At 39.5% G+C, this 25,658-nt stretch overlaps 1 protein-coding gene and 1 pseudogene across 5 annotated transcripts in view; one reads left to right on the plus strand and one right to left on the minus strand.

Annotated features, from left to right (window-relative positions):
* Positions 1-25,658, plus strand: part of NBEA (neurobeachin) — a 975,192-nt gene that overhangs the window by 330,479 nt on the left and 619,055 nt on the right. For all 5 annotated transcript variants that reach the window (XM_070409180.1, XM_070409183.1, XM_070409179.1 and 2 more), the window contains one exon: positions 13,551-13,989. In XM_070409180.1, the coding sequence (XP_070265281.1) occupies positions 13,551-13,989 (439 nt within the window). The remainder of the gene's footprint in view (positions 1-13,550; positions 13,990-25,658) is intronic.
* On the minus strand, positions 4,769-4,870 carry LOC139007863 (small nucleolar RNA SNORA31; annotated as a pseudogene).

Genomic DNA, 25,658 nt, shown 5'->3' on the forward strand with positions numbered 1-25,658 from the left:
GGAGCTGGCCTGCACCAAGAGGAACCTGCAAGTGGCCAGGCCATACCCCCCACCCCACTTCTCAGTCTCACTCGCATGTATCGAGCCAAAGCCCACTGCCTGAGACTGGCACCATGTAGGGAGGATAACAGCAGGGAGAGGGGCACCCTGACCTGCCAGCCTTGGTGATGATCATCTCGTTGCCCAGTTTATTGAACTTATCCCACAGAGCCTTCATGTCAAGCTGCACACTCATGCTGGCCACCTTAGCATTCTTCTTTACTGGCACCTTGGTGGCGGCCACACAACTGGCCCCGGGCCTATCAGGCTCGGCAGCAGTGCTGGTGGCGGCCCCTGCAGCTGGTGCATCATAGCAAACGGTCGTTCTGATCGTTCTGCCATAATTGTCCCTGGGCTTTTATTATATAGACTAGAGGCCCGATGCACAAAAATTTGTGCACTCGGGGTGAGGGTCCCTCAGCCCGGCCTGTGCCCTCTTGCAGTCTGGGACCCCGCAGGGAATGACCACCTGCTGGCTTAGGCCCGTTCCCCGGGGGATTGGGCCTAAGCTGGCAGTCAAACATTCCTCTGGCAGCCTGGGACCCCTCAGGGTATGCCCACTTGCCAGCGGGGAGCAGGCCTAAGCTGCAGTCGGATATCCTTAGCGCTGCTGAGGAGGCGGGAGAGGCTCCCACCACCACTGTACTGGCAGCCATCAGCCTGGCTTGTGGCTGAGCAGAGCTTCCCCTGTGGGAGCACACTGACCACCAGGGGGTAGCTCCTGCATTGAGCATCTGCCCCCTGGTGGTCAGTGTGTGTCATAGTGACCAGTCATTCCCAGTCGTTCTGCTGTTAGGGTCAATTTGCATATTGCCCTTTTATTATATAGGATAGAGGCCTGGTGCATGGGTGGGGGCCGGCTGGTTTGCCCTGAAGGGTGTCCTGGATCAGGGTCGGGGTCCCGCTGGGGTGCCTGTCCAGCCTGGGTGAGGGGCTGAGAGCCATTTTCAGGCTGGCCACACCCCCTTCAGGGAGGGGGGTCCTGCTGGGGTGCCTGCCTGGGTGAGTGGCTGATGGCTGTTTGCAGGCTGGCCACAGCCCCTTCAGGGTGGGGGTCCCCGCTGGGGTGCCTGGCCAGCCTGGGTGTGTGGCTGATGGCTGTTTGCAGGCTGGCCAAGCCCCCCAGCAGGGCCCCTCACCCCATGAGGGTGTGGCCAGCCTGAGTGAGGGGCTGATGGCTGTTTGCAGGCTGCCCAAGCCCCTTCAGGGTGGGGGTCCTGCTGGGGTGCCTGGCCAGTCTGAGTGAGGGGCTGATGGCTGTTTGCAGGCTGGCCACAGCTCCTTCAGGGTGGTGGTCCCACCTGGGGTGCCTGGCCATCCTGTGTGAGGGGCTGATGGCTGTTTGCAAGCTGGCTATGGCCCCCAGCCACCCAAGCTCCCAGTGGAGGCTGGCTGGAAGCAGGTATCTGGGATTTATTTATCTTCTATAATTGAAACTTTGTTGCCTTCAGCGGAGGCCAGAGCCGGCCAGGGCAGGCGGGAAGCTTGGCTTCCTCCATCGCCGGGGCAACCAAGCCTCCTGCTTGCTCTAGCTCCGTGGCTCCTGGCCACCATCTTGGTTGGGTTAATTTGCATATAGTCGCTCTGATTGGCTGGTGGGCATGGCTTGGGGCATAGCAAAGGTACGGTCAATTTGCATGTTTCTCTTTTCTTAGATTAGAGTAGAGGCCCGGTGCATGAAATTCGTCTATGGGGGGCAGTCCTCTCAGCCCAGCCTGCACCCTCTCCAATCCAGGACCCCTCTGGGGATGTCTGACTACTGGTTTAGGCCCAATAAACCGGCAGTCGGACATCCCTCTCACAATCCGGGACTACTGGCTCCTAACTGCTCACCTGCCTGCCTGCCTGATCACCCCTAACTTCCTCTGCCTGCCAGCCTGATCGCCCCTAACTGACCCCCCTTCCGGCCTGATTGCCCCTAACTGCCCCCCCCTGCTGGCCTGTTTTCCCCTTACTGCCCCCTTCTGCTGGCCTGGTCATTCCCAACTATCCCCCTCAGCCGGACTGGTCACTCCTAACTGCCTCCCCTCACCAGCCTGGTCACCCCCTACTGTCCCCCCCTGCCGCCCTGGTCGCCCCACGCAGCCTGCTGTTCAGTCCTTTGGTCGTCCCTCACTAATCCCCCTGCTGGCTTGGTTGCCCCACGCAGCTTGCTGTTGAGTTGTTTGGTCGTCCCTCACTAACCCCCCTGCTGGCCTGGTTGCCCCACGCAGCCTGCTGTTTGGTTGTCCATCCAGTTGTTTCAGTCATGACAGCCCCTGACTTTCTATATATTAGGATTGTATTTATTTGTATTACAACTGTAAACCTACTTTTGCCCACCTCAATATAAAATATAATGTGTGATTTATCTAATTGATATTAACAATGTTATACCACATTTGGTTGTTTCTATTTCTCTGCAACTCAAGAAAAGTTTATACATCTATGTTGGCATTTCATTATTAGTGTTATTGGCTGCCTCCATTACATTAGAGAAATGTATGGTTTTTTTTTCTTTGAGAAGAGAAAAAGAGTACAAATAAGGTAAGGCAAGGGAAGAGCAAAACATGTTTATGTGAATATTTTATTTTAATACTCACCAGAGGATATTTTTTCATTGATTTTTAAATGTATGTATGTATGTATTTATTTATTTATTTATTTATTTATTTATTTATTTTTAGAGAGAGTGAAAGGGGAGGTGGAGAGACAGGGAAACATCAATGTGAGAGAGACACATCAATTGGTTGCCTCCCACATGAGCCACAACTGAGGTACATGCCCTTGACCAGAATCGAACCTGGGACCCTTCAGTCCACAGGCCGACGCTCTATCTACTGAGCCAAACTGGCTAGGGCTATGTGAATATTTTATAATTTCTATTTGACAGAAATGTACAAATTGGAACTGTTCTCAAATTTGGAGCTGAAACATCATTCAGATTCAGGACTTGTGAAAGAGTAGAGAAAGAACCTCAAAAAACTATTCCTCCATAAAAGCAATGAGAACATTGGCAAAAATTGTCAAAATCCCTTTTCAGTTCTCTGGAAAGTAATCAGAAGTTTGAAACAATCCAAAGATTGTTAAACCAATGAAAACTGCAGGGTTTTTTTTATGAGAATAGTGAGCTTTGTGAAGACTTAACTTGCCCTTCTTGCCATCCAGCTCTGCATTAACCTTGAAAACCAGCAGCCAGTCAACCATGGCAGTGGTGAAAACCAGCAGCCTACTAGCTACTGGAAGGAGGCTGCTGGGGTCCAACCCCAGCAGGTCCAGGGGTCCCCAAAGGTGTGGATGGAGACGGCGAAGAAGGAATGACACGGAGACAGCGTTCAGTTGATCAGCAGCCTAGCCAGGATCTCTAGCCAGGATCTCCAGCCAAGTTCTGGTCAGGATCTCCAGTGAAGTTCTGGTTAGGATCTCCAGCCAGGTTCTGTGTCCATGTTCTCTTGCTAGGTTCTCCAGGCAGGTTCTGTCCAGGTTCTCCAGCCAGGTTCAGTCACCAGGTTCTAGTCAGGTTCTCTTGCCATGTTCTATCCAGGTTCTGTCTCTAGGTTCTGTCTCTAGGTTCTGTCTCTAGGTTCTTCAGCCAGGTTCTGTTGCAAGGTTCTCTAGCCAGGTTCTCCTGCCATGTTCTGTCTAGGTTCTCCAGCCAAGTTCTGTTGCCAGGTTGTGTCCAGGATCTTTTGCCATGTTCTCTCGCTAGGTTCTGTCTCTAGGTTCTGTCTTTAGGTTCTGTCTCTAGGTTCTGTCCCTAGGTTCTCTCGCTAGGTTCTGTTTCTAGGTTCTGTGTCTGGGTTCTGTGTCTAGGATCTCCAGCCAAGTCCTGTCTCTAGGTTCTATCTCTTGTTGTCTTGTTACATCTGTATTTATACCAGTTGATTTTAATCCTGTCAATTTCTATTCCAAAGGTTAGGGCGTTGTTTCTTATCTCCATTCCAGGGAGTAAAGATTATGTAGCTTAAGCGTGATTGTTTGTAGTTAAAGTGATTAACTACCTGCCTTGCACTTAGTTAAGGGGTTTTATTCCCTCCCCAACTTCAGGGGAAAATCCCTACCTGGGGAAACAACCTTTCTCGGAGAGGTGACCTTGGTTAAAACACATAGCGCCAAGAAGGGGAGCAAACATATTAAGAACAGTATGCCATATACACCAGGTCCCTTGAAACATATGCTGTGCAGATGTTTCTTCTCTGCAGCGACTGTGTCAAGCAGCAAGGATGGACTGGCTCCCGGCAGGAGGCCAATTAGGTTTGCAGGTTTTAGAAAGTCCCATTTTGGGGCATTGTTTGGCAGCTCCCTCTGGTAAAGTTCCATTATTATTTTATCTGATCTGTGCTTGTTTGGTGAGTAAAGCCCTATTTCTAAGGTATTTGTCAAAAGAGTTATCAGAAATTTTTTTTTTCATAACATTGCAACTGCCTGAGGTGGCAATACTAGCCATGGCAAACAAGAGCCTTACCCAAAAACTTAAAAGGAAGATCTGAGAATAAGATGTTCATATTCCTGAGGCTTTACTCAGAGGTCCAGGAAAGACCTGAGAAGGCCCCAATCATATATCTCTGGATAATCTATAGGCCCTGTGCATGCAGGAAGTAAAGGGCAAGGGAGAGTTGTAAACATGGTAAGTGTTGAAAGTATGCTCCAATGTATACATAGGATCTCTGGCAGTGAGTACAAGTTTTTTGTTGTTGTTTTTTGTTTGTTTGCTTTTTTGTTTGTTTGTTTTTTTGTTTTTGTTTTTTGCAGATGTAGTCCCTTATTGAATCTGGGCCGCCACAAAGACAGACAGAAAGCGCAGGGATATTTTTCTTTCACATCCCAGAAGTTTTACTGTTTCAAGATACTGAAGGCATTCTCTGTCCAGTTATTAGCTGATGACTTGACTGAGTGAAGGCTTCAGTGGCTGCAGGTGTCAAAGAATATTGATTTTACAGAATTAGTTCAGGAGAGTCAATAAACAGAGACACAATGAACCCCATTGGAGGGGGTCTGATTTCCAGGATTGGCACATCATATGTTTTAAATGTCTAATTTTCAACAAAAAATTATGAAATATGCAAAGAAACAGGCTAACACACAGGGTGAAAAAAAAGAACAGTCAATAGAAAGTGCCCCTGAGGATGCCCTGATGTTGGACTTTAGACAGTTACTTTAAACCAGCTATTACACATGTGCTCAAGTAATTAAAGGAAATATTTTCTGAAGAATTAAAAGTATGAATATGATGCCTAACCAAAGAGAATATCAATAAATAAATATTACAGAAAAAAACAAGTAGAAATTCAGGAGTTGAAAATTTAATAACTAAAATATAAAATTCACTAGAGGGGCTCCACAGAATGTTTGACTTGGCAGCATGCTTTAAGAAAGGTCCATTGCAATTATCATACCCTGAGGTACAGAATGAAAAAAAAATGAAGAAAAGTGAAGAGAGCCTCAGACACCAATGAGATACCATCAAGTAAAGCAACATATGCATATGGGAGTTAGAGAAGAGAAGATAGAAAGAGAAAGGGCAGAAATAATATTTGATGAAATATTTGTCTGAAAAGGTCTGAATTTGATTAAAGTGATTACTAGCAATCCAAAGAGCTCCATGCTTTCCATTGAACTCAAAACTCCCAAACAGATCTACACATCATAGTCAAAGCATCAATTGGAAGTATCTTTTTGCCTCTTAATGGTTTCTTCTAAATTATAATTTGTCTATTTTGGACATTTTTTTGGTAATAATGTTGAGTTCCTGAAGTACTTTTTATACACTTAGCAAACAGAAAATTTGAATCATACACACACACACACACACACACACACACACACACACACACACTGAGTGGCCAGATTATTATGACCACCTGACATTTGTAAGCAAATTAGCTATAATTTCACACTGAAGTTGCTAGAGGGCCAGACCATTATAAATAGGGAAGCAGGTTGTTTACCATGACGGTAGAAGTGATTTTTTTTTCTGGAGATATGGGTAAACAACACGATTTAACAGGCTTTGAACGTGGGATATATATTATTATGAATGGCCAGATCATTATGACCACCTCATCCATACTTCGTTGGGCCACCTTTTGCCTTCTATACTGCGGCGATTCTTCTTGGCATTGACTCCACAAGATGTTGAAAGGTGATGCGAGGAATCTGACACCATGGCTGATGAATAGCACTGTCCAGTTCTGTGAGATTTGATGGTTGTGGAACCAGCTGCCTGATGGATGGCTCATTTAACTTCGTCCCACAAATGCTCAATTAGATTGAGATCTGGTGATTGTGGGTGCCACCTAAGTAAGGTAAAGTCTCCCTTATGTTCTTGAAAGCACTCCTGCACAATACGAGCACCGTGGCATGGTGCATTGTCTTGTTGGAAAAAGCCATCTCCATGGGGATACGCCATCAACATGATAGGATGAACTTGATCAGCAATGATACTTAGGTATGTTGTGCTATTCAGACGTTGTTCCACACGAGTTAAAGGGCCCAAATCATGCCAGGAAAACATGCCCCAAACCATAACACTGCCCCCACCAGCTTGAAGGGCTGTACTCATGCATGTGGGGTGCATGCTTTCATGCTGTTTCTGCCCAATTCTCACTCTGCCATCTGCATGATGCAACAGGAAACATGATTCATCAGACCACATGACTTTTTTCCAATGCTCGACTGTCCAATCCTTGTGTTCCTGTGTGAATTGGAGACGTTTTATCTTGGTAACTGCAGACAGCAAAGGTGTTTGAACAGGATTTCGGCTTCCATATCCCATACGATGCAGGGTACGGCTAATTTGCCTACAAACGTCAGGTGGTCATAATAATCTGGCCACTCAATATATATATCCCATGTTCAAAGACTGTTAAGTCGTGTTGTTTACCCATATCTTCAGAAAAAAATCACTCCTACTGTCGTGGTAAATAACCTGCTTCCCTATTTATAATGGTCTGGCCCTCTAGCAACTTCAGCGCAAAATTATAGCTAATTTGCCTACAAACGTCAGGTGGTCACAATAATCTGGCCACTCAGTGTATATATATCTCCTATATAATAAAAGGCTATTATGCAAATAGACTGAATGGTAGAACTACCAGCAGAATGACCGGTCACTATGATGTGGGTCACTATGATGTGCACTGACCACCAGGGGGCAGACGCTCAATGCTGGAGCTGCCTCCAGCCCGCAGGCCCCAGTTCCGCCAAGGCGGGTGCCAGTGGGGGCCCCTGATCACCCCGCTGGTCACCCCGCAGAGGGAGGCGAGTGGCGGCAGCAGCAGGGGGCAGGGCCGGTGAGCGGGTGGCACCAGGCTGGCCAAGGCAGGTGCCAGCGGGGGCCCCCTGATAGCCCCACCAGTCGCCCCACAGAGGGAGGCAAGCGGTGGCTCTGGGTGGGGCTGGCGAGCAGGTGGCGCCAGGCCAGCCAAGTTGGGTGCCAGCGGTGACCCCCCGATCGCACTGCTGGTTGCCCCCACAGAGGGAGGTGACTGGCAACGGGGGGTGGGGCCTCCAAGTAGGTGGTGCCAGGCTTGCCAAGGCAAGTGAGAGCAGGAGGCCCCGATCACCCAGCCAGTTGCCCCACAAATGGGCCCTGATTGCTGGCCAGGCCTAGGGACCCTACCTGTGCATGATTCCGTGCACTGGGCTTCTAGTATATATATATATATATATATAATGCCAAATAATTACTCAATGCTTATTGCATTCTTTTGTTATATAAAATGAACTCTAATGATTTTTAAAATTTTGTTTTTTCTTTGGAATTCTGGTTAATTTTTATGTAACTTGCTATTGTTTGGATTTAATATAAACAAAATATACATGTTTGTTATATACAGATATTAATGTTTTATTTTAAATCACTCTAATGTGATTTAGTTTCTTTAGTATTACTATTTGAAGATGAAATAGTTAATCTTAACATAATATTTAGTAACAAGGAGCTGAATGTTTCTGTTCATGTTATTCCTTATTGAATTTGGAAAATACCAATATGAATAACTTAATAGGTAAGATATACTGAAACACGTTATAAGTCACTGTAAAACAAGATTTTTGGAGGAAGAAATGTTATAAATGTGATCTCTATGTAGAAATCATGTTATTTGCTGGACTTAACCCCTAATTTTCCCAAAGTTTATTAGATAAACTCAATTAGACTCAATGAAACACAGTAAAAAAAAAAAAAAAAGAAGCATCTGGCTTCCAACTGTCTGTTTCTTAGGAGGTTAAGATCACTTAGGCTAGTAATGTTTCTGCATTATTGTTATACTAGAAGCCCATGAATTTGTGCATGGGTGGGGTCGTTCGGCCTGGCCAGTGATAGGGCCAATCGGTGCTGTCTTGCCCAGTCTCAATTGGGGCCAGTGGGAGCTGGCCAGCTGGGGAGGGACTGCAGGAGGTTGGCCGGCCAGAGAGGGACTGCAGGAGTGCTTCAGGACGTGTCTGGCCCTCTCATCCAGTGCTGATCCACCAGACCCCAGCAGCTAACCCACTGGTTGGAGTGTCTGCCCCCTGGTGGTCAGTGCACATCATAGCAACTGGTCGAGCGGTCAACCAAAAGTTTGACCAATCATTGGGACACTTAGCATATTAAGCTTTTATTATATAGGATAAACTGATGAGAGTGTCACAATAAAACATGTAAGTTATCTAAGATGACATTTATGCTATCAATTGAGAGCATGTTCTGTAAAAGATGTTAACATACATAATGGGAAATTAATATTTTGACTATGATTTATTTTTTAAAAGAATTACTATTATAAAAATTTCCATTGATGTTAATTTTTGTTTCTATGTAACATGATCACGGGGTATGCTTTACAAAACATATTTATTTGAATAGAATTTTTGTTGAAATATTAAATTTACTGCTTGCTTCATTTTTGAAATATTTTTTCAAGTCACAGTAAAAATAAAACTAAGGTTTTTATTACCATGTAAATATTTATTTTATTTTTTTAAATGTATTTTTATTGGGTTTTTTTTTTTTAGAGAGAGAGGAAAGGAAAAGGAAAGAGAGATAGAAACATCCCTGAGAGAGAACATCAATTGGCTGCCTCCTGCATGCCACTCATCAGGGATCAAACCCACAATCCAGGCATGTGCCCAGACCAACAATCAAATCAGCAACACTGAGCCACATCTACTGGGCTGTATAAATATTTTGATGATTCATTTGAAAGTTTTATAATGTTAAAAAAAAGAGAAAGTTTTATAATGTTAATTTTGATAAACTTTTCATTGTGTTTTTTTGGAGTTTTAAGTATCTAGTTAATAAGTTTTTTAAAAAATGTGTTTTTATTGATTTTTAGCTAAAGAGGAAAGGAGAGGGAGAAAGAAACATCCATGAGAGTGAAACATCGTTTGGGTGCCTCCTGCATGCCCCTTACTGGGGATTGAGCCAGCAACCCTGGCGTGTGCCTGACCTGGAATTGAACCGGTGACCTCTTGTTGCATGGGACGATGCTCAATCCACCGTGCAACACTGGCCAGGCATGAATTATAGATTTTAATTTTCCATTCAGAGTCACTTGAATAGAAAAGCAAACAATGATATTTGATAGATAAATATTTTTATATGGCCCCTGTAGATACCAAATTAAAAATTTTATTTCCTTTGATATTTTGTTTGCTGGAAAATGCTTATACTTCATACTAATAAAACTTGAAACATTTACAATTTTCCCGTACATCTTGATGTAAAATACACCGTAAGTAAAGATATTGAGACACCACTTTAGGGTAAATGTAGGCCAAATCTATAAATCGGTTAAATTCAGACTAAGTGGTAGACTTGATTATACACCTTTTGATAATTAAACTCTGTAGGAAAAGTTGGCCCATGCTAATAACCATGATACTGATCTTTTCTTGATTTTAGTGTTCTTATTTTGTTTCTGCATTTACATTCTCAGTCCTATTGTCACAGAAATATTAATACTACTACTTAGTTCTTTTTGCTTTCTCTCCAAAAATGTATTATCTGTAGGAGCACATGTACTAAATAAATTGAGTAATATCACTGATAGTGGAAAAACTGCCTTCAACATCTTCTCATTTTGTATCTCTAAGGTTATTGTGAAACTTCCAAAGTTTTGATTAGCACCTCAGTTTAAATGTTCCCAAAATATATGTCTATACTTATCTTGCAGATATATATATATCAGAGATTCTGAAGACTTAATTGATTCAAAATCTAATTTATTATTTTTCTAACAAATACACTCCTCCTTTGCTTTCTTCCTCAATTAGTGGCAGAGTATTATGCTTCTTTTTCATTAAGCTAGATATTCCATAAACATCTCAATTCTTTCTCTTCCTGTTTATTCCTAATGGTATTCTGTCTTAATCTTCTTTTACAAGGTTTTATAAAAAAAATCCAAACTGTTATCTTTATCTCTTAACTTTTTTTTTCTGTAGTGCTTTGCCAGTAGTAATACCGAAATCATTTGTCGTCTCAAAACTTTTGTGAAGTTATTTTAATTCTTAGTCTTGGGATCATCAAAGAATAGGTCTACCCTGATTTTCATATTGGTCACCCACTTTTTAAATATTAGTATCATGTTACACTAATTAATATTTTATTTCAATTTTAAAATCAAACAAACATGCAAAACTAAAACCTACTTAATAAATATGAGGAAGAACATAATATAACAGTGAACTGTGAGATGATTATTTTAATGAATTTAACGAAATATTATATATTAGGAATACTGAATAATATGAAGACACTAGAGGCCCGGTGCACAAAAATTTGTGCACTCGAGGGGGGGGGGGAGAGGGGGGTCCCTCAGCCCGGCCTGTGCCCTCTCGCAGTCTGGGACCCCTCGGGAGATAATGACCTGCTGGCTTAGGCCTGCTCCCGGGTGGCAGAGGGCAGGCCCAATCCCTAGGTGCAGCTCCTGGTCGGGCTCAGAGCAGGGCCGATTGGGGAGTTGGGGCGCTGCCCCCTGTCATGCACAGAGCAGGGCGGATCGGGAGGTTGCGATGCCACCCCTAGTCACGCTCAGGGTAGGGCTGATTGGGGGGTTGGGGCACCGCCCCCCTGTCACACTCAAGGCAGGGTTGATAGGGAGGTTGTGTCGCCACCCCCTGTCACGCACAGAGCAGGGCCGATCAGGGGAGTGGGCCTCTGCCCCCGGCCATGCACAGAGCAGGGCCCATCAGGGGGGTTGGGGCTCCGTACCCTATCATGGACAGAGCAGGGCCGATCAGGGGGTTGAGGAGCTCCCCACTGTCACGCACAGAGCAGGGCCCATCAGGGGATTGAGGAGCTCCCCCCGTCACTCACAGAGTAGGGCCAATATGGGAGTTGGGGCACCGCCCCCTGTCACACACAGAGCAGGGCTGATCAGGGGGTTGGAGTGCCGCCACTGTCATACTCAGGGAAGGGCTGATGGGGAGGTTATGGCTCTATCCCGTCACACACAGAGCAGGGCCCGTGGGGGGAGGGGGCGCCGCACCCTGTCACACACACAGCAGGGCCGATCAGGGGTTTGGGGTGCCGCACCCTGTCACACACAGAGCTGCAGGGCTATCAGGGGGTTTGGTCGCTGCCCCCTGTCATGCCGGGAGGCCTCGCTGCTCCACTGATCCCGGTGCTGGGAGGCATATTACCCTTTTACTATATAAGATAGAGGCCTGGTGCATGGGTGGGGGTCGGCTGGTTTGCCCTGAAGGGTGTCCTGGTTCAGGGTGGGGGTCCCCACTGGGGTGCCTGGCCAGCCTGGGTGAGGGGATGATGGCTGTTTGCATCTGGTCACACCCCCTTCAGGGTAGGGGTCCCCACTGGGGTGCCTGGCCAGTCTGGGTGAGGGGCTGAGGGCCGTTTTCAGGCTGGCGGGTGACTGAAGCTCCCAACCTGTCTTTTTTTCTTTTTTTTTATTCTGGGCCAGCTTTAGCTCTGAGGCTTGGCTCCAGCTCTGAGACCTTGGCTGCTGAAAGCAGGTTTCTGGCCTTTGTTTACCTTCTGTATTTGAAACAATGTTGCGGTCCTGCTGGCTGAAGCCCGGCTGACTAAAGCAGGTTTCTGGTGTTTTGCTTAGCTTCTATATTTGCAACATAGTTGCTTAGAGTTGCAGCTGAGAGGCCGGCAAGGCAGGCGGGGAACTTGGCTTCCTCCGTCACTGGAGCAAGCAAGCCTCCTGTTCACTTCAGTGCATGGTTGCCGGCCGCCATCTTGGTTGGCAGTTAATTTGCATATCTCACTGATTAGTCAATGGGAAGGGTAGCGGAGGTACGGCTAATTACCATGCTTCTCTTTTATTAGATAGGATTATTTCTAACTAACTAACATTTACTAAGAATCTAAGGAGGAATTGCAAATAATTTTCATGCAGTATCTTATTTTCTTCTTCATCATGACTATAAAATTAAGATCTGTTATTATCTCCATCATATTCTAGATTAGATAAACTTTTTAAGGTCGTCATTTACAATTTTATAACTATTTGTGTGTATATGTTTCATTTTTTATCTTTATTGTTGAAAGTGTTACATAAGTCCCTATTTATTATATGGAGAAGTTTATTATATTAACCTTTGTATAATGAGATTTAATACAAATTTAATAGTTTAAAGATATTTTTCTTTTTATCTATTTTAATTGGTAATGTTATATGTGTATTTCATACCTATATTTTTCTAATTAAGTTTTCATAAATTGAAGTTTATATTTATTCACAAGAAATAAGTACTCTAAAATAATTATTCTTGAAGAAAGGCACATGTAGGCTAAATCCTTGAGGAGCATTATTTTCTGATTAAACTATTATTTTTAACTAATCATTTGATATGATTTTTGCAATTAACTCCTTAGAATTTTATGTATTTTGTTCTTGGAACTTTAAAATATCTTCAACTAGTTTAAATGTTTTAATTAGACATTGATTATTGAAGTACCATAAAAGTTATAAAAATGACATTGTTAAGGACAATATTAGAAAAGTATAAAAAATATCTTCAATATTTTTTGCTAACAATAAAATGATAAAAGAGGAACTTCATATAATAATTATTTATGAGCTGTTATGAAAAATTGTATGGGAACTTTGTTCCCTATTCTTTTTTAAAAAAATATATATTTTATTGATTTTTCACAGAGAGAAAGGGAGAGGTACAGAGAGCTAGAAACATTGACGAGAGAGAAACATCGATCAGCTGCCTCCTGCACACTCCCCACTGGGGATGTGCCCGCAACCCTTGACCGGAATCGAACCTGGGACTCCTCAGTCCTCGGGCCGACGCTCCATCCACTGAGCCAAACCGGTCAGGGCTGTTCCCTATTCTTAAAGACATCTGTTTTGAAATGCCAAATGACTTATAATAGAAACAGGGTTCTGTTGATGGTTGCTAAACAAATACAGGTATATATGGATATGTTTTAACCCAGTTGTCCTGCACATCCAGATGGCAGACTTTTTGTTTATTACAGGTTTTATTTTCTCTAATATGTGGAACTATTTTATTATTATTACTGGGTTTCCAATTACTGAGTTTATTGAAAGCATTTCCTTTCATTACAGAAACACCTGCTGCATTTCCGGACACTATAAAGGAAAAAGAAACACCAACCCTTGGTGAAGATATTCAGCTAGAAAGTTCCATTCCTCATACAGATTCAGGAATTGGAGAGGAGCATGTGGTTAGCATCTTGAATGGGGCAGAATTAGAGCCTAGCGCAGGCCCTGATGCCATGAGTGAACTGTTATCCACTTTGTCCTCTGAAGTGAAAAAATCACAAGAAAGCTTAACTGAGAATCCTAGTGAAATTTTGAAGCCTGCACCATCCATATCTAGCATTAGTCAAACCAAAGGCATCAATGTCAAGGAAATATTGAAAAGCCTTGTCGCTGCTCCAGTTGAAATTGCAGAATGTGGCCCTGATCCTATTCCATACCCAGATCCAGCATTGAAAAGAGAAGCGCAAGCTATTCTTCCTATGCAGTTTCATTCCTTTGACAGGTAGGTACTGAACTAATTACTTACAGTGCTGTACACATGGAAGGAAAATTTGAATCTGTTAATTTAAAAATATTAGGGGGTCTTGAAAACATTAGATTTATTAATATAGATTCTTACTACAAATAATATTTAAGTGACAGACCAACTTGATTAATCTCATAGTATGGCATTTTAATAATATATCTCTAAAAAAGGGGTTTCAATATGATATGGAGGATATCACATTGAATTAGAAATAGAGAAACTCAGATTCTGATCATAATCAACCATCGAGTGACTACACTGCACTGGGGAAGTCATTTTATCTTATTGGACTTAATTTGTTAATGGTTATAAATGTGGAAGACCAGATTTTGTCAAGGTCTACTCTGGCTCTAAAATTCCATTACATTATTAATGAAAACTATAATAATTGTTGGATATTAAGTAGCCTGCCTTAAGTAATATTTAAATTTGAGTTTTAAATGCAGATATATGGAAAAAAATTTTAAATGTGTGATCATCTTCCTCATGGAATTTACATTATCCATGTAAAAGCCATATTTTGAAGCAAGTATTAGAAAGTAAGTATTGTTGAAAGACATTTGAAAGTAAATATTGCTGAAAGGTATTTTGGAGTTCTAAATGATTTATAACATGGCCCCATTTATCTGTTTATATTCAGATATTAATTGTACAAGGAACTTTTAGTTGAGAACCAAGAATTTTGTTTTCTGTTTCGTTATACTTGCCACAGAAGAATAAAATATTTTAGAACCAAAGAACGTGTGCATATAATACATCCTACTATTTAAAAAACATGTGCAGCATTAGAAAATTACTTTAGGATAATCATTAATTCTAACAATCTTACTTAACTTTGATACTAGGATTGATACATATTCCAAATTATGCTTACATACTTTTTTTTAACTTTCTGAATGTTCAAAACACATTTTCCTACAAAAAAAAAGTGTGTGTGTGAAGTGATTGGCAAGCAACTCTTTTTTATAAAGAATCAAGTTAGGAAATAAAATGTTTCTTAACCTGTAATGTCAAAATAAATATATAGTCAAAATATAATATCTAAAATAGTCAAACTGCCTTGTATAAATTATAGACAGTAATTTTTTGGTGTTTAAGGGTGAGGATTATCTTCTTTTATATAGGAATATAATTTAAACTTTGCCCATACACATTTTAACCAGTGTCCTACAGATTATTCTTGAAAATCTATTGTGAAAATATAAATGGCATTGGTCATTGTTAGTATATAAAGATGAATTTAATCTTTTGTCTTTTAAGTACTTAGAGGAGATAAAAATGCTTGCAAATAATTTTCATATAAGATAAAATGTGTTAAGTGTCAAAAATTTTTAAAAAAGCAAAAGAAAGAGAGGTCTATAAATGTAGAACAATATTTCTTTTAAAAATAGTTTGTAATATTTGGAGGTTCATTCTTGTGGTTTCTTGGATGTTCCTATGCCATTTCATGTTGATGTCTTCTATCTCACTTATTTGGTTTATGATCCTGGGATGTCTGGGTATGTGTGTTTATGAGTGCATATAAATATGCATGTAAGTATGTTTAATTATATAGTTTTATAAATAAATGTTATGACAATTTAAGGTAATGAAAGTTTGTGTTCCATTTAATTTTAAGTTACATATTTAAATTTTGTTAAAATACAAAACAATAAGTACAGAGAATTATGGTAATTTGCATAAGAGAATCTAGTGAAATAAAGAGTAAGTAACACATTTTTTGTGTAAGTTTGGATTATTGTTAGAACAGGGTTTTTCCCCCAATAAATCTTAACAAAGCAATCACCTGAGTGCCAATAATTTTAGCTATTCAAAATGTATTATATTTTGAGAATATTGCTTTAAAAAAATAGAACCCTTTGATTTGTTCTTGGTAGCTTTTATGTAAAATGCAATGGGAGCAGAATCATAATTCTAAGTAGAAATGAAATTGAGGTGCACAAAGCATATTTTTAATTCTTTTTAGGAAAAGGGTCTCCAGTGTAGTTAATATATGCAATAGTTCAAGTACTATCAAATGTAAATGATGAGGTGATATTGATGAAAGGAGGGATTGAGGTCTCAGGGGGCGAGATGAAGGATTGAACAGAAGCGGCCTCGCACTGCCTGTAACTCAAGTCTGTCGTCTTCACTGCTCAAAGCTATAATGGGAGGTGGCAGTCTGAAATGAGTTGCCACGGCAAAGAGTATTATTTTTGAAATGCTTTCACACAAATCACTAGGCCCTGCATACAACTTAGTTTCATGCTTTAATGTCATCAGGAGGCACAAATTGGTGTGTCTAATTGTTTGCCACCTGCCAGGCAAAATGAGCTGCCAGCCAGCCAGAAGGGTTTGATTGTCTGTCAGCCATTCAATAGATTGAGAGTGACAACATCAAAAATTTAACTTCAAACTCTGTAGCTTTGAGCAGCTTTTCAGAGATATCATACTCACAAATACTTCTGGACAACTGCATTTTTCAATTATATTTCCAAAATATAGCTACCATTTGCCTTATCTATCTTAAATAGCTATAATTACATGATGAAGTATGTAAACACATTTCTGAAGCACTAAAGTCTGAAACCCAAGTTATGACATATCTTTTAACATCAGATTGAATTTTTGAAAATAAGATCCAAGATGATAGGCTTTCAAAGCAAAGTCCTAATGACTACCAGTTTCAAACACAGAATTAACACTGTCTTACTGTACCAATCATGTATTTATGAAATTATCTTTAGTTTAAAAATAGCTATAAACTCAATTATTCATTTACTTATAACTAAATAATACCTAATAATATTGTAAGGCCCCCATGGAATTCACTTAGGATTTCACTATTGTTAGCCAATAGCTTATTTGTTCTATTGCAAACATGTATTCTTTGCATTTATTCCAGATTATAAATTTGGAAATAGCTTCCTGAAACAACGAATGTGATTTGAATGTGTTAACTTAGGTTGTGCCTAGGATGTTTCTCATCACTTAGTAGTGGATGGAGCATTGATGAATTTCAGTGTTTTAAAGTTTGTTTTTATTTTTTGAAGTTCATTTTCATTAGGTAAACTGCATTATCAAATTTGAGAAACATTTAGACCCAACTAAAATAACCCTTTATTCTTTTAGTTTTAAATATTTCACTAGATTTTATTATAAAATATAGAAATATTCTTATCAGCATATATGAAAAAGCTGTTTCTTTTTCTTTCATTTCCTCCCATCATCACCTGTGCCAATTTAGGTATGTCTTTTATTACACTGTGTGGCCCTAACAAGTATATATTTATGAATTATAAACCACCGAAAATGCTAGAGATCCTCTAGTATTGTTGTATAGTGAGAAAACACTATATGCAATTTTAAAACTATATCAGCTTTTCTAATGTCTTATTACATACTGTGAAGTAAAGGGAAATATTTATTATGCTTGTTTTTTAACAGAAGTGCTTAATAATCTCACCATAGAACTCATAAATCAAGTTGTAAAGTTTCCCCAAATACTATCTGTTTTGATAGATTTCTATGTAAGTCTATACTTTATAAAATGTACTAGCTGAGATATATTTTTTATGAATTAGTAACCTTGTCACTTTTAGGTTGTGGTAATACTTTTCTCCTAAACCACCAATTAGATTTTACCTTATCTTTTATACTAAAATTTTAATCTTATAGATCCACATGTTTTTAATCTTTTGAGAATTTGGTATATATGTGTGTGATTTAGCTCAATCCTGGGATTTTTGAGATTCCCCTTTAGTTTGGACAAAAGACAAAAAAAAAAAGAAAAAGGAAAAAAAAGTCAAAGGGAAATATGCTTCTCCATAGATTTTAATTATTATTATGTTTAGAAAATTGTTTTAACTCCAGTATTTCACAAATAGATTTTGCTGCCTCTCTGGCTAATAAACATTTATCTAACATGATCCCCTAGGATTTTGAAGATCTGCTTATATTTGAATTTCTGAGTTTCAATAATGTGGTCTCCATTTTGTCCGTCGAACTTTTCTATTCTTGCTTCCAAGTGTTTCATTCTCTGAGAAAGAAAATTTCTAAGATGAAAAAATATATATTTTGTCAATATTATACTACAAAAAAAAACCATATAGGTAGCCTTCATATTATTAAACCCAAAGTACAATCTTAGGCTAGGTATTTTTCTCTAATTTTTTAACATTAAAATTTTTAACATCAGTGCCAATGATGACAATTTAGAGTATAAAATAAATGTTTTATAGATTTAATGGAATTCTACATTTATTTCTTTAGAATTGAGATTATGAAAAATTATAATTTTGCTGAGGATTTCAATTTCTGTTCTTGTGGTTTTCTATTTTTTAACAAATGTGTTGATTATATTATTTAAAGGAACAATAGGTAAATGTGAGCCAAATTTACTAAAAATCTGTCAACCTTTACATTTCATAGTTTCTGTGATATCTAGCCACTGAAATGCCAGTTATTATGCTCCACGTGTCCTGGGTAGAGTATTTTTTTATTTAAATTTTTTATTGTTGAAAGTATTACATATGTCTCCTTTTCCTCCCATCGATCTCCCCCCTCCCCGTTTCTGCCCCCCATCACAGGCCCTCACCCCCCTACTGTCTCTGTACGTTGGTTATGCTTATATGCATGCATACAAGTCCTTTGGTTGATGTCTTACCCTCCCCTGCCTTCCCTCTGAGGTTTGATGGTCTGTTCGATGCTTCTATGTCTCTGGATCTATTTTTGTTCACCAGTTTATGTTGTCCATTATATTCCACAAATGAGTGAGATCATGTGGTATTTATCTTTCCCCGACTGGCTTATTTCGCTTAGTATAATGCTCTCCAGGTCCATCCATGCTGTTGCAAATGGTAAGAGTCCTTTTTTTTTTTTTTTACAGCTGAGTAGTATTCCATTCTTTAGATGTATCAAAGTTTTTTAATTTACTCATCTGCTGATGGGCACTGAGGCTATTTCCAAATCTTAGCTACTGTAAATTTTGATGCTATGAACATAGGGGTGCATATGTCCTTTCTGATTGGTGTTTCAATTTCTTGGAATATGTTCCTAGAGGTGGGATAACTGGGTCAAATGGGAGTTCCATTTTGAACTTTTTAAAGAAATTCCATACTGTTTTCCACAGTGGCTGCACCAGTCTGCATTCCCACCAGCACTGCACTAGGGTTCCTTTTTTGTCCATATCCTCACCAGCACTTGTTGTTTGTTGATTTGTTGATGATAGTCATTCTGACAGGTGTGAGATGGTACCTCATTGTTGTTTTAACTTGCATTTCTCTGATGATTAGTGACTTTGAGCATGTTTTCATATGTCTCTTGGCCTTCTGTAGATCTGTTTTCCAAAAGTGTCTATTTAGATCCTTTGCCCATTTTTTTTATTGAATTGTTTATCTTCCTTTTGTTAAATTGTGTGAGTTCCCTATAAATTTTGGAGATTGAACCCTTATCAGAGATAACATTGGCAAATATGTCCTCCCATGCAGTGCGCTTCCTTGTTGTTATGTTGATGGTTTCTTTTGCTGTGCAGAAGCTTTTATTTTGATGTAGTCCCATTTGTTTATTTTCTCTTTAGTTTCCGTTGCCCTAGGACAGTGATGAAGAACCTTTTGAGCTTGGTGTGTCAGCATTTTGAAAAACCTTAACAACTATGGTGCCGTGTCACATATAGAAATTTTTTGATATTTGCAACCATAGTAAAACAAAGATTTATATGTTTGATATTTATTTTATATATTTAAATGCCATTTAACAAAGAAAAATCAACCAAAAAAATGAGTTCGTGTGTCACCTCTGACATGCGTGTCATAGGTTCTCCATCACTGCCCTAGGAGCTATACTGGTAAAAACATTTTTACAACATATGTCTGCTGTTTTGCTGCCTATGGATTCTTCTAAAATTTTTATGGTTCCTCATCTACGTTTAGGTCTTTTATCCATTTTGAGTTTATTTTTGTGTATGGTGTATGTTGGTGATCTAGTTTCATTTTTTTTTTTTTTTGCATGCATGCATGCATGCATCTGTCCAATTTTCCCATCACCATTTATTGAACAAACTATCTTGACTCCATTGCATGCTCTTGCCTCCTTTGTCAAATATTAATTGAGCATAATGGGTTGGGTCAATTTCTGGGTTTTCTGTTCTGTTCCATTGGTCTACTAGTATATGTCTGTTCTTGTGTCGATACCAGGCAGTTTTGAGGACAGTGGCTTTGTAATATAGCTTGATATCTGGTATTGTGATCCCTCCAACTTTGTTCTTCTTTCTCATGATTGCTGTAGCTATTCAGGGTCTTTTTTCATTCTGATGAGTTTTTGGAGAATTTATTCTAGGTCTGTGAAATATTCCATTGGTAATTTAATGGGGATTGCGTTGAATCTATAGATTGCTTTGGGTATTATGGACATTTTAATGATGTTGATTTTACCAATCCATGAACATGGTATATTCTTCCATTTGTTTATGTCTTCCTCTATCTCTTTTTTCAACATCCTGTAGTTTTCTGATCTTTTACCTCCTTAGTTAAGTTTATTCCTAGGCATCTTAATTTTTTGGGTGCAATGGTAAATGGGATGGGTTTTTTTTTCATTTCTCTCTGTGAGTTCATTATCGGTGTATAAAAAGGCCATAGATTTCTGGGTGTTAATTTTGTATCCTGCTACATTGCCGAATTCATTTATTAAGTCTAGTAGTTTTTTTGGTGGAGTCTTTGGTCATGTCATCTGTGAATAATGGCAGTTTTACTTCTTCTTTTCCAATTTGGATGCCTTTTATTTCTTCTTCTTGTCTGATTGCTATGCCTAGCACTTCCAGTACTATGTCAAATAGGAGTGGTGAAAGTGGGCATCCCTGTCTTGTTCCTGTTCTTATGGGAAATGGTTTTAGTTTTTGTCCCATGGGTATGATGTTGGCTGTAGGTTTGTCATATATGGCCTTTATCATGTTGAGATACGCCCCCTCTATTCCAACTTTGCTGAGAGTTTTTATCAAAAATGGGTGTTGAATTTTGTTGAATGCTTTCCTTGTGTCTATTGCGAGATCATGTGATTTTTGTCTTTCAATTTGTTTGTGTGATGTATCACGTTTATTGATTTTCGAATATTATACCAGCTTTGCATCCCTGGAGTAAATTCCACTTGATCATGGTGTATAATCTTTTTAATATATTGCTGGATGCAATTTGCTAATATTTTGTTGAGTTTTTAGCATCTATGTTAATCAGGAATATTTGCCTGTAATTCTCTTTCTTTGTAATGTCTTTATCTGGTTTTGGAATTAGAATAATGCTGGCCTCATAAAAAGAGTTTGGAAGTATTTCTTCCTCTTGGATTTTCTGAAATAGTTTGAGGAGTATAGGTGTTAGTTCTTCTTTGAATGTTTGGAAAAACTACCCTGTGAAGTCATCTGGACCTGGGCTTTTGTTTGGTGGGGTTTTTTTGATCACTGCTTCTATTTCATCAGTTGTTATTGCCCTATTCAGATTTTTTTATTCTTCCTGATTCAGTTTTGGGAGATTGTATTTTTTTTAGGAATTTGTCTATTTCATCCACATTGTCCAGCTTGTTGGCATATAGTTGTTCATAGTATTTTCTTACAACCCTTTGCATTTCTGTGGTGTCCATGGTTACTTCTCCACTTTTGTTTCTGATTTTATTTATTTGGGTCCTCTCTCTTTGTTTCTTGATGAGTCTGGCTAATGGTTTATCAATTTTGTTTATCCTTTCAAAGAACAAGCTCTTGGTTTCATTGATTTTTTATATTGTTTTTTTAGTCTCTATGTTATTTACTTCTACTCTTATCTTTATTATTTCCTTCCTTCTACTTTCTCTGGGATTTTCTTGTTGTTCTCTTTCTAGTTCTTTAAGTTATAGGGTTAAGTAATTTATTTCTGAATTTCTTGTTTTCTTAGGTATGCCTGTAGTGCTATGAACTTCCCTCTCAGGACTGCTTTTGCTTTGTCTCAGAGATTTAGAGTTGTTGTGTGTTCATTTTCATTTGTTTCCAGGAAGTTTTTTATTTATTTCTTGATCTCATTGATAACACATTCATTGTTTAATAACATACTATTTAACCTCCATGTGTTTGAATGTTTTGGGTTGTTTTTACTGTAGTTAATTTCAAGTTTCATTTAGGTGCACCTATATTGGGTGCATATATGTTTACCAGGGTTATATCTTCTTGTTGGATCAACCCCTTTAGTATTATGTAGTGACCTTTGTTGTCTCTTGTGATGACCTTCATTTTAAAGTCTATTTTGTCAGATATGAGTATTGCTACTCTAGCTTTTTTTTCTTTTCCATTTGCATGGAAAAAATTTTTCCATCCCTTCACTTTCATCCTGTGTGTGTCTGTTGTTTTGAGGTGGGTCTCTTGTAGATAGCATATGGTTGGGTCATGTTTTTGTATCCATTCAGCTACCCTACACCTTTTGATTGGAGCATTTAACCCATTTTCATTTAGGGTTATTATTGAGAGGTACTTATTTATAGCCATTTTAATTCTGTATGGCTAGGTTTCTCTCGCTGTTTCTTCTTCTCAGAAATTCCTTACAGCAATCCCTTTAGCATTTTTTGTAATGCTGACTTGATGATGATGAACTTCTTTAGCCTTTTTTTTGTCTGGGAAGCTCTTTATTTGACCATCTATTTTGAATGATAGCCTTGCTAGATATAGTAATCTTGGTCTCAGATTCTTGCTTTCCATTACCTTGAGTACTTCATGCCATTCCTTTCTGGCCTGTAGAGTTTCTGATGAGAAATCAGGTGTCAGCCTTATGGAAGCACCTTTGTAGGTAACTGTTTGCTTTTCTCTTGCTGCCTTTAAGATACTCTCTTTGTCTTTAATTTTTGGCATTTTAATTATGATGTGTCTGGGAGTGGGTCTGTTTCGGTTCTTCTTGTTTAGGGTTCTTTGTGCCTCCTGAACTCGTGTGACTTTTTCCTTTACCAGGTTAGGGAAGTTTTCTAACATTATTTCTTCAAACACCTTCTCTATTCCTTCCTGCCTCTTCTGGCACACCCACTATTCTAATGTTGTTATGTTTCCCATTGTCCCACAGCTCCCTTAAGCTGTCCTCCTGTTGTTTAATTGTTTTTCTCTTTTTGCTTCTCTGATTGAGTGATATTTTGAACTCTGCTTCTAATTCACTGAATCAATCCTCAGCTTCCCCTAATATGCTGTGTATTCCTTCCAATGTGTTCTTTATTTGTGTTATGTCATTCTTTAACTCAGACTGTTCTTTTTTCATAGTTACTATATCTTTTTTCATACTGTTGAGCATTCTTAACATCATTACTCTGAACTCTGTTTCAGATAAATTTCTTATCTCTGCCGCATTTATCTTTTCTTCTGGAGAATTCGCTCGTTCTTTTATTTGGGGGTTATTTCTTTGTCTCCTCATTTTGATTGTCTGGGTTTGTGACTATGTTTTAGGTAGATCCTCTACACCTCTCAAACTCTAGTACAGGACAGTGTTAAAGGCTGTTTCTGACTAATTGGATCAGGCAAAGACTCAAAGCCTCCAGAGACCACTTCTGTCTACAAACTCATAGAATTCTGACTTGAATAGCCCCAGGCAATTGTCCTCAGGTGTGGTGAGAGGTTTTTTCCAACAGGGTGGGGCAGTTGCCCTTGCTTGGAGACTAATTGTTACTTTTAATCTCTTAAGTGGCCTCAGAGCTACCTATTTTCCAATAGGGTGTGTGGACTGTCTTCCCCCCTACCCCGCCTCTGACCCCAGGCAAGGCAAATGTGTATGTGGGACAGATGTCCTCTGCGGTTGAGGGAATTACTCATCCCAGAAAACTTGGGGTGTCTTCCTTCTGAGCTCTATTCCCCTAGTCCCCAGTTCTGGGTTCTGCTCTCACAGCTCCATTCCACTTCACCCTCCCTCTGCCAGAGCACAAGCTGGGTGGCTCCACAGGAAATTTTTGTGTATTGGTCCTTCAAGAGGGTGCCCGAACTTTCAGCTGCCACTCCCTGGCAGACAGCACCCTGCTGCTTTTCACAGCTAGATGTTATGTGGTGCCCTCCTTAGATTTGGTGCTCTCTGCTGGGGAGCCCAGCTTGGGGATTAGATCCCAGAGTTCTTGTGGCACACACACCCCCACCACCACCACCACAGCTGAGGTATCTCTCTGGGACTTCAGTTCCTGTCTGTGGGTGCCCAGCCAGCCCTTTTGTGCCTCCACCACTCCTACCAGTTTCTATGCTGTCTCCATCTTTGGTCCTCGGGTATCAGAGTTCTCTCCTGTGAGTTTTCCATTGATTATTCAGGAAGCCTTTCCGTATTTCAGTTGTACTCCCAGCTTTTTTGTGGGAGCATGTCTGTGCAGCATCCACCTACTCTGATGCCATTTTTGATCTCCTGGGTATAGTATTTTAAGGCCAATGGCCAGAAGATGCAATTTTAGTGGTATTCTAATTTCCCCTATTTTGTTGCCTTTGTCTCTCCTTGCATTTATACAGACTGTCAGTTAGCTGAAAAGTATCTCTCTTTATAGAGATTAATAAAATACTCAGTTATTTCCTATATATTTTTATTGTTATTCTAAATATAAAATAAGGACTCATAAAACATGCAAACATCATAGCAGTAACCTTGTGATTTATCATAAGCATCAGTAAATTGTAATGTCACCCTAAAATCATTAATAGATTTTTTCTCTCCAAAGTTTCAATTTTATTTTTCAAGATAAATGTTTAACATCTATAAACCGTAGCGAAGAGTGATAATCTGGAATTTAGGAGAACTGACTTCTAATAATGGGTCTCTTTGTAATTAGTTGTGTAACCTTTATCTATTGTCTTTAGCTCTCAGGAACTCAGTTTCCCAACATTCAGAATAATTTATTATTTCTACCAAGTCTCATAAAGTTTCAAAATTCTTAAATGAAACTGCTTTATCATTAGTCTCAAATAAGTAGTAGATGGATATTTTTGAATTTGGTTAAAAGACCTGTATTCCAGAAAAGATAGGACATGTTCATTCCCAAAGCCTCACTATAAGCTGGGGCATCTCTCAAGTGGATTCTTTCTGTTATCTCCTACCTGGCCTCCCTATTTCCAGAAGCTCCTCCTGACCCACAATGTATTTTTCACATTCATGCCAGAGACCTTTTTCTTAAATACAGATCTGAAATAAATTCCTATTACTACCCGATAAAGGATGAACTTTTAGTTTGGAATGGAAAGTCCTTAACTTTCACCAGTTGTAAGGATCTATTTGGAGTTCCTTCAGTCTGCTGAGTTTTTCAATATATCTTTGTCTTACTAAGTTTTTTATTGAACTTTTCTCTTCTTGCCAAATTCCTATTGATCCTTCTAGATTCAGCTCACTTTTCCTAATAATACACACCTTTTCTGTTCCTAAAAGGCCTTGTGCAGAACTTTGACCGAGAGCAATTATTTAAATATGTTGCACATTTGATTTGTTTGTCTCTTGTATTTCCTTAAAATATCTCTAGGCATGAGTTATCTCTTACATGGCTTCCTATCCCCCTGAACATATTAGTGTAGTTGTATTCCCTTGACCTGTCATTGTTCAACAAGTGTTACAGAAAAGGGGTAAGGGATATTGATAAGAAAGGGATTTTTACATGGTGAATGAATAATCATGAATCTCACTTGGGGAGAATTTTTATCAATAAAGGGTATTGGTTAT

Source organism: Myotis yumanensis, unplaced genomic scaffold (assembly GCF_028538775.1).
Source record: "Myotis yumanensis isolate MYYU_CA2020_CCGP unplaced genomic scaffold, mMyoYum1.0.hap1 SCAF_3, whole genome shotgun sequence".
NCBI lineage: Eukaryota > Metazoa > Chordata > Mammalia > Chiroptera > Vespertilionidae > Myotis > Myotis yumanensis.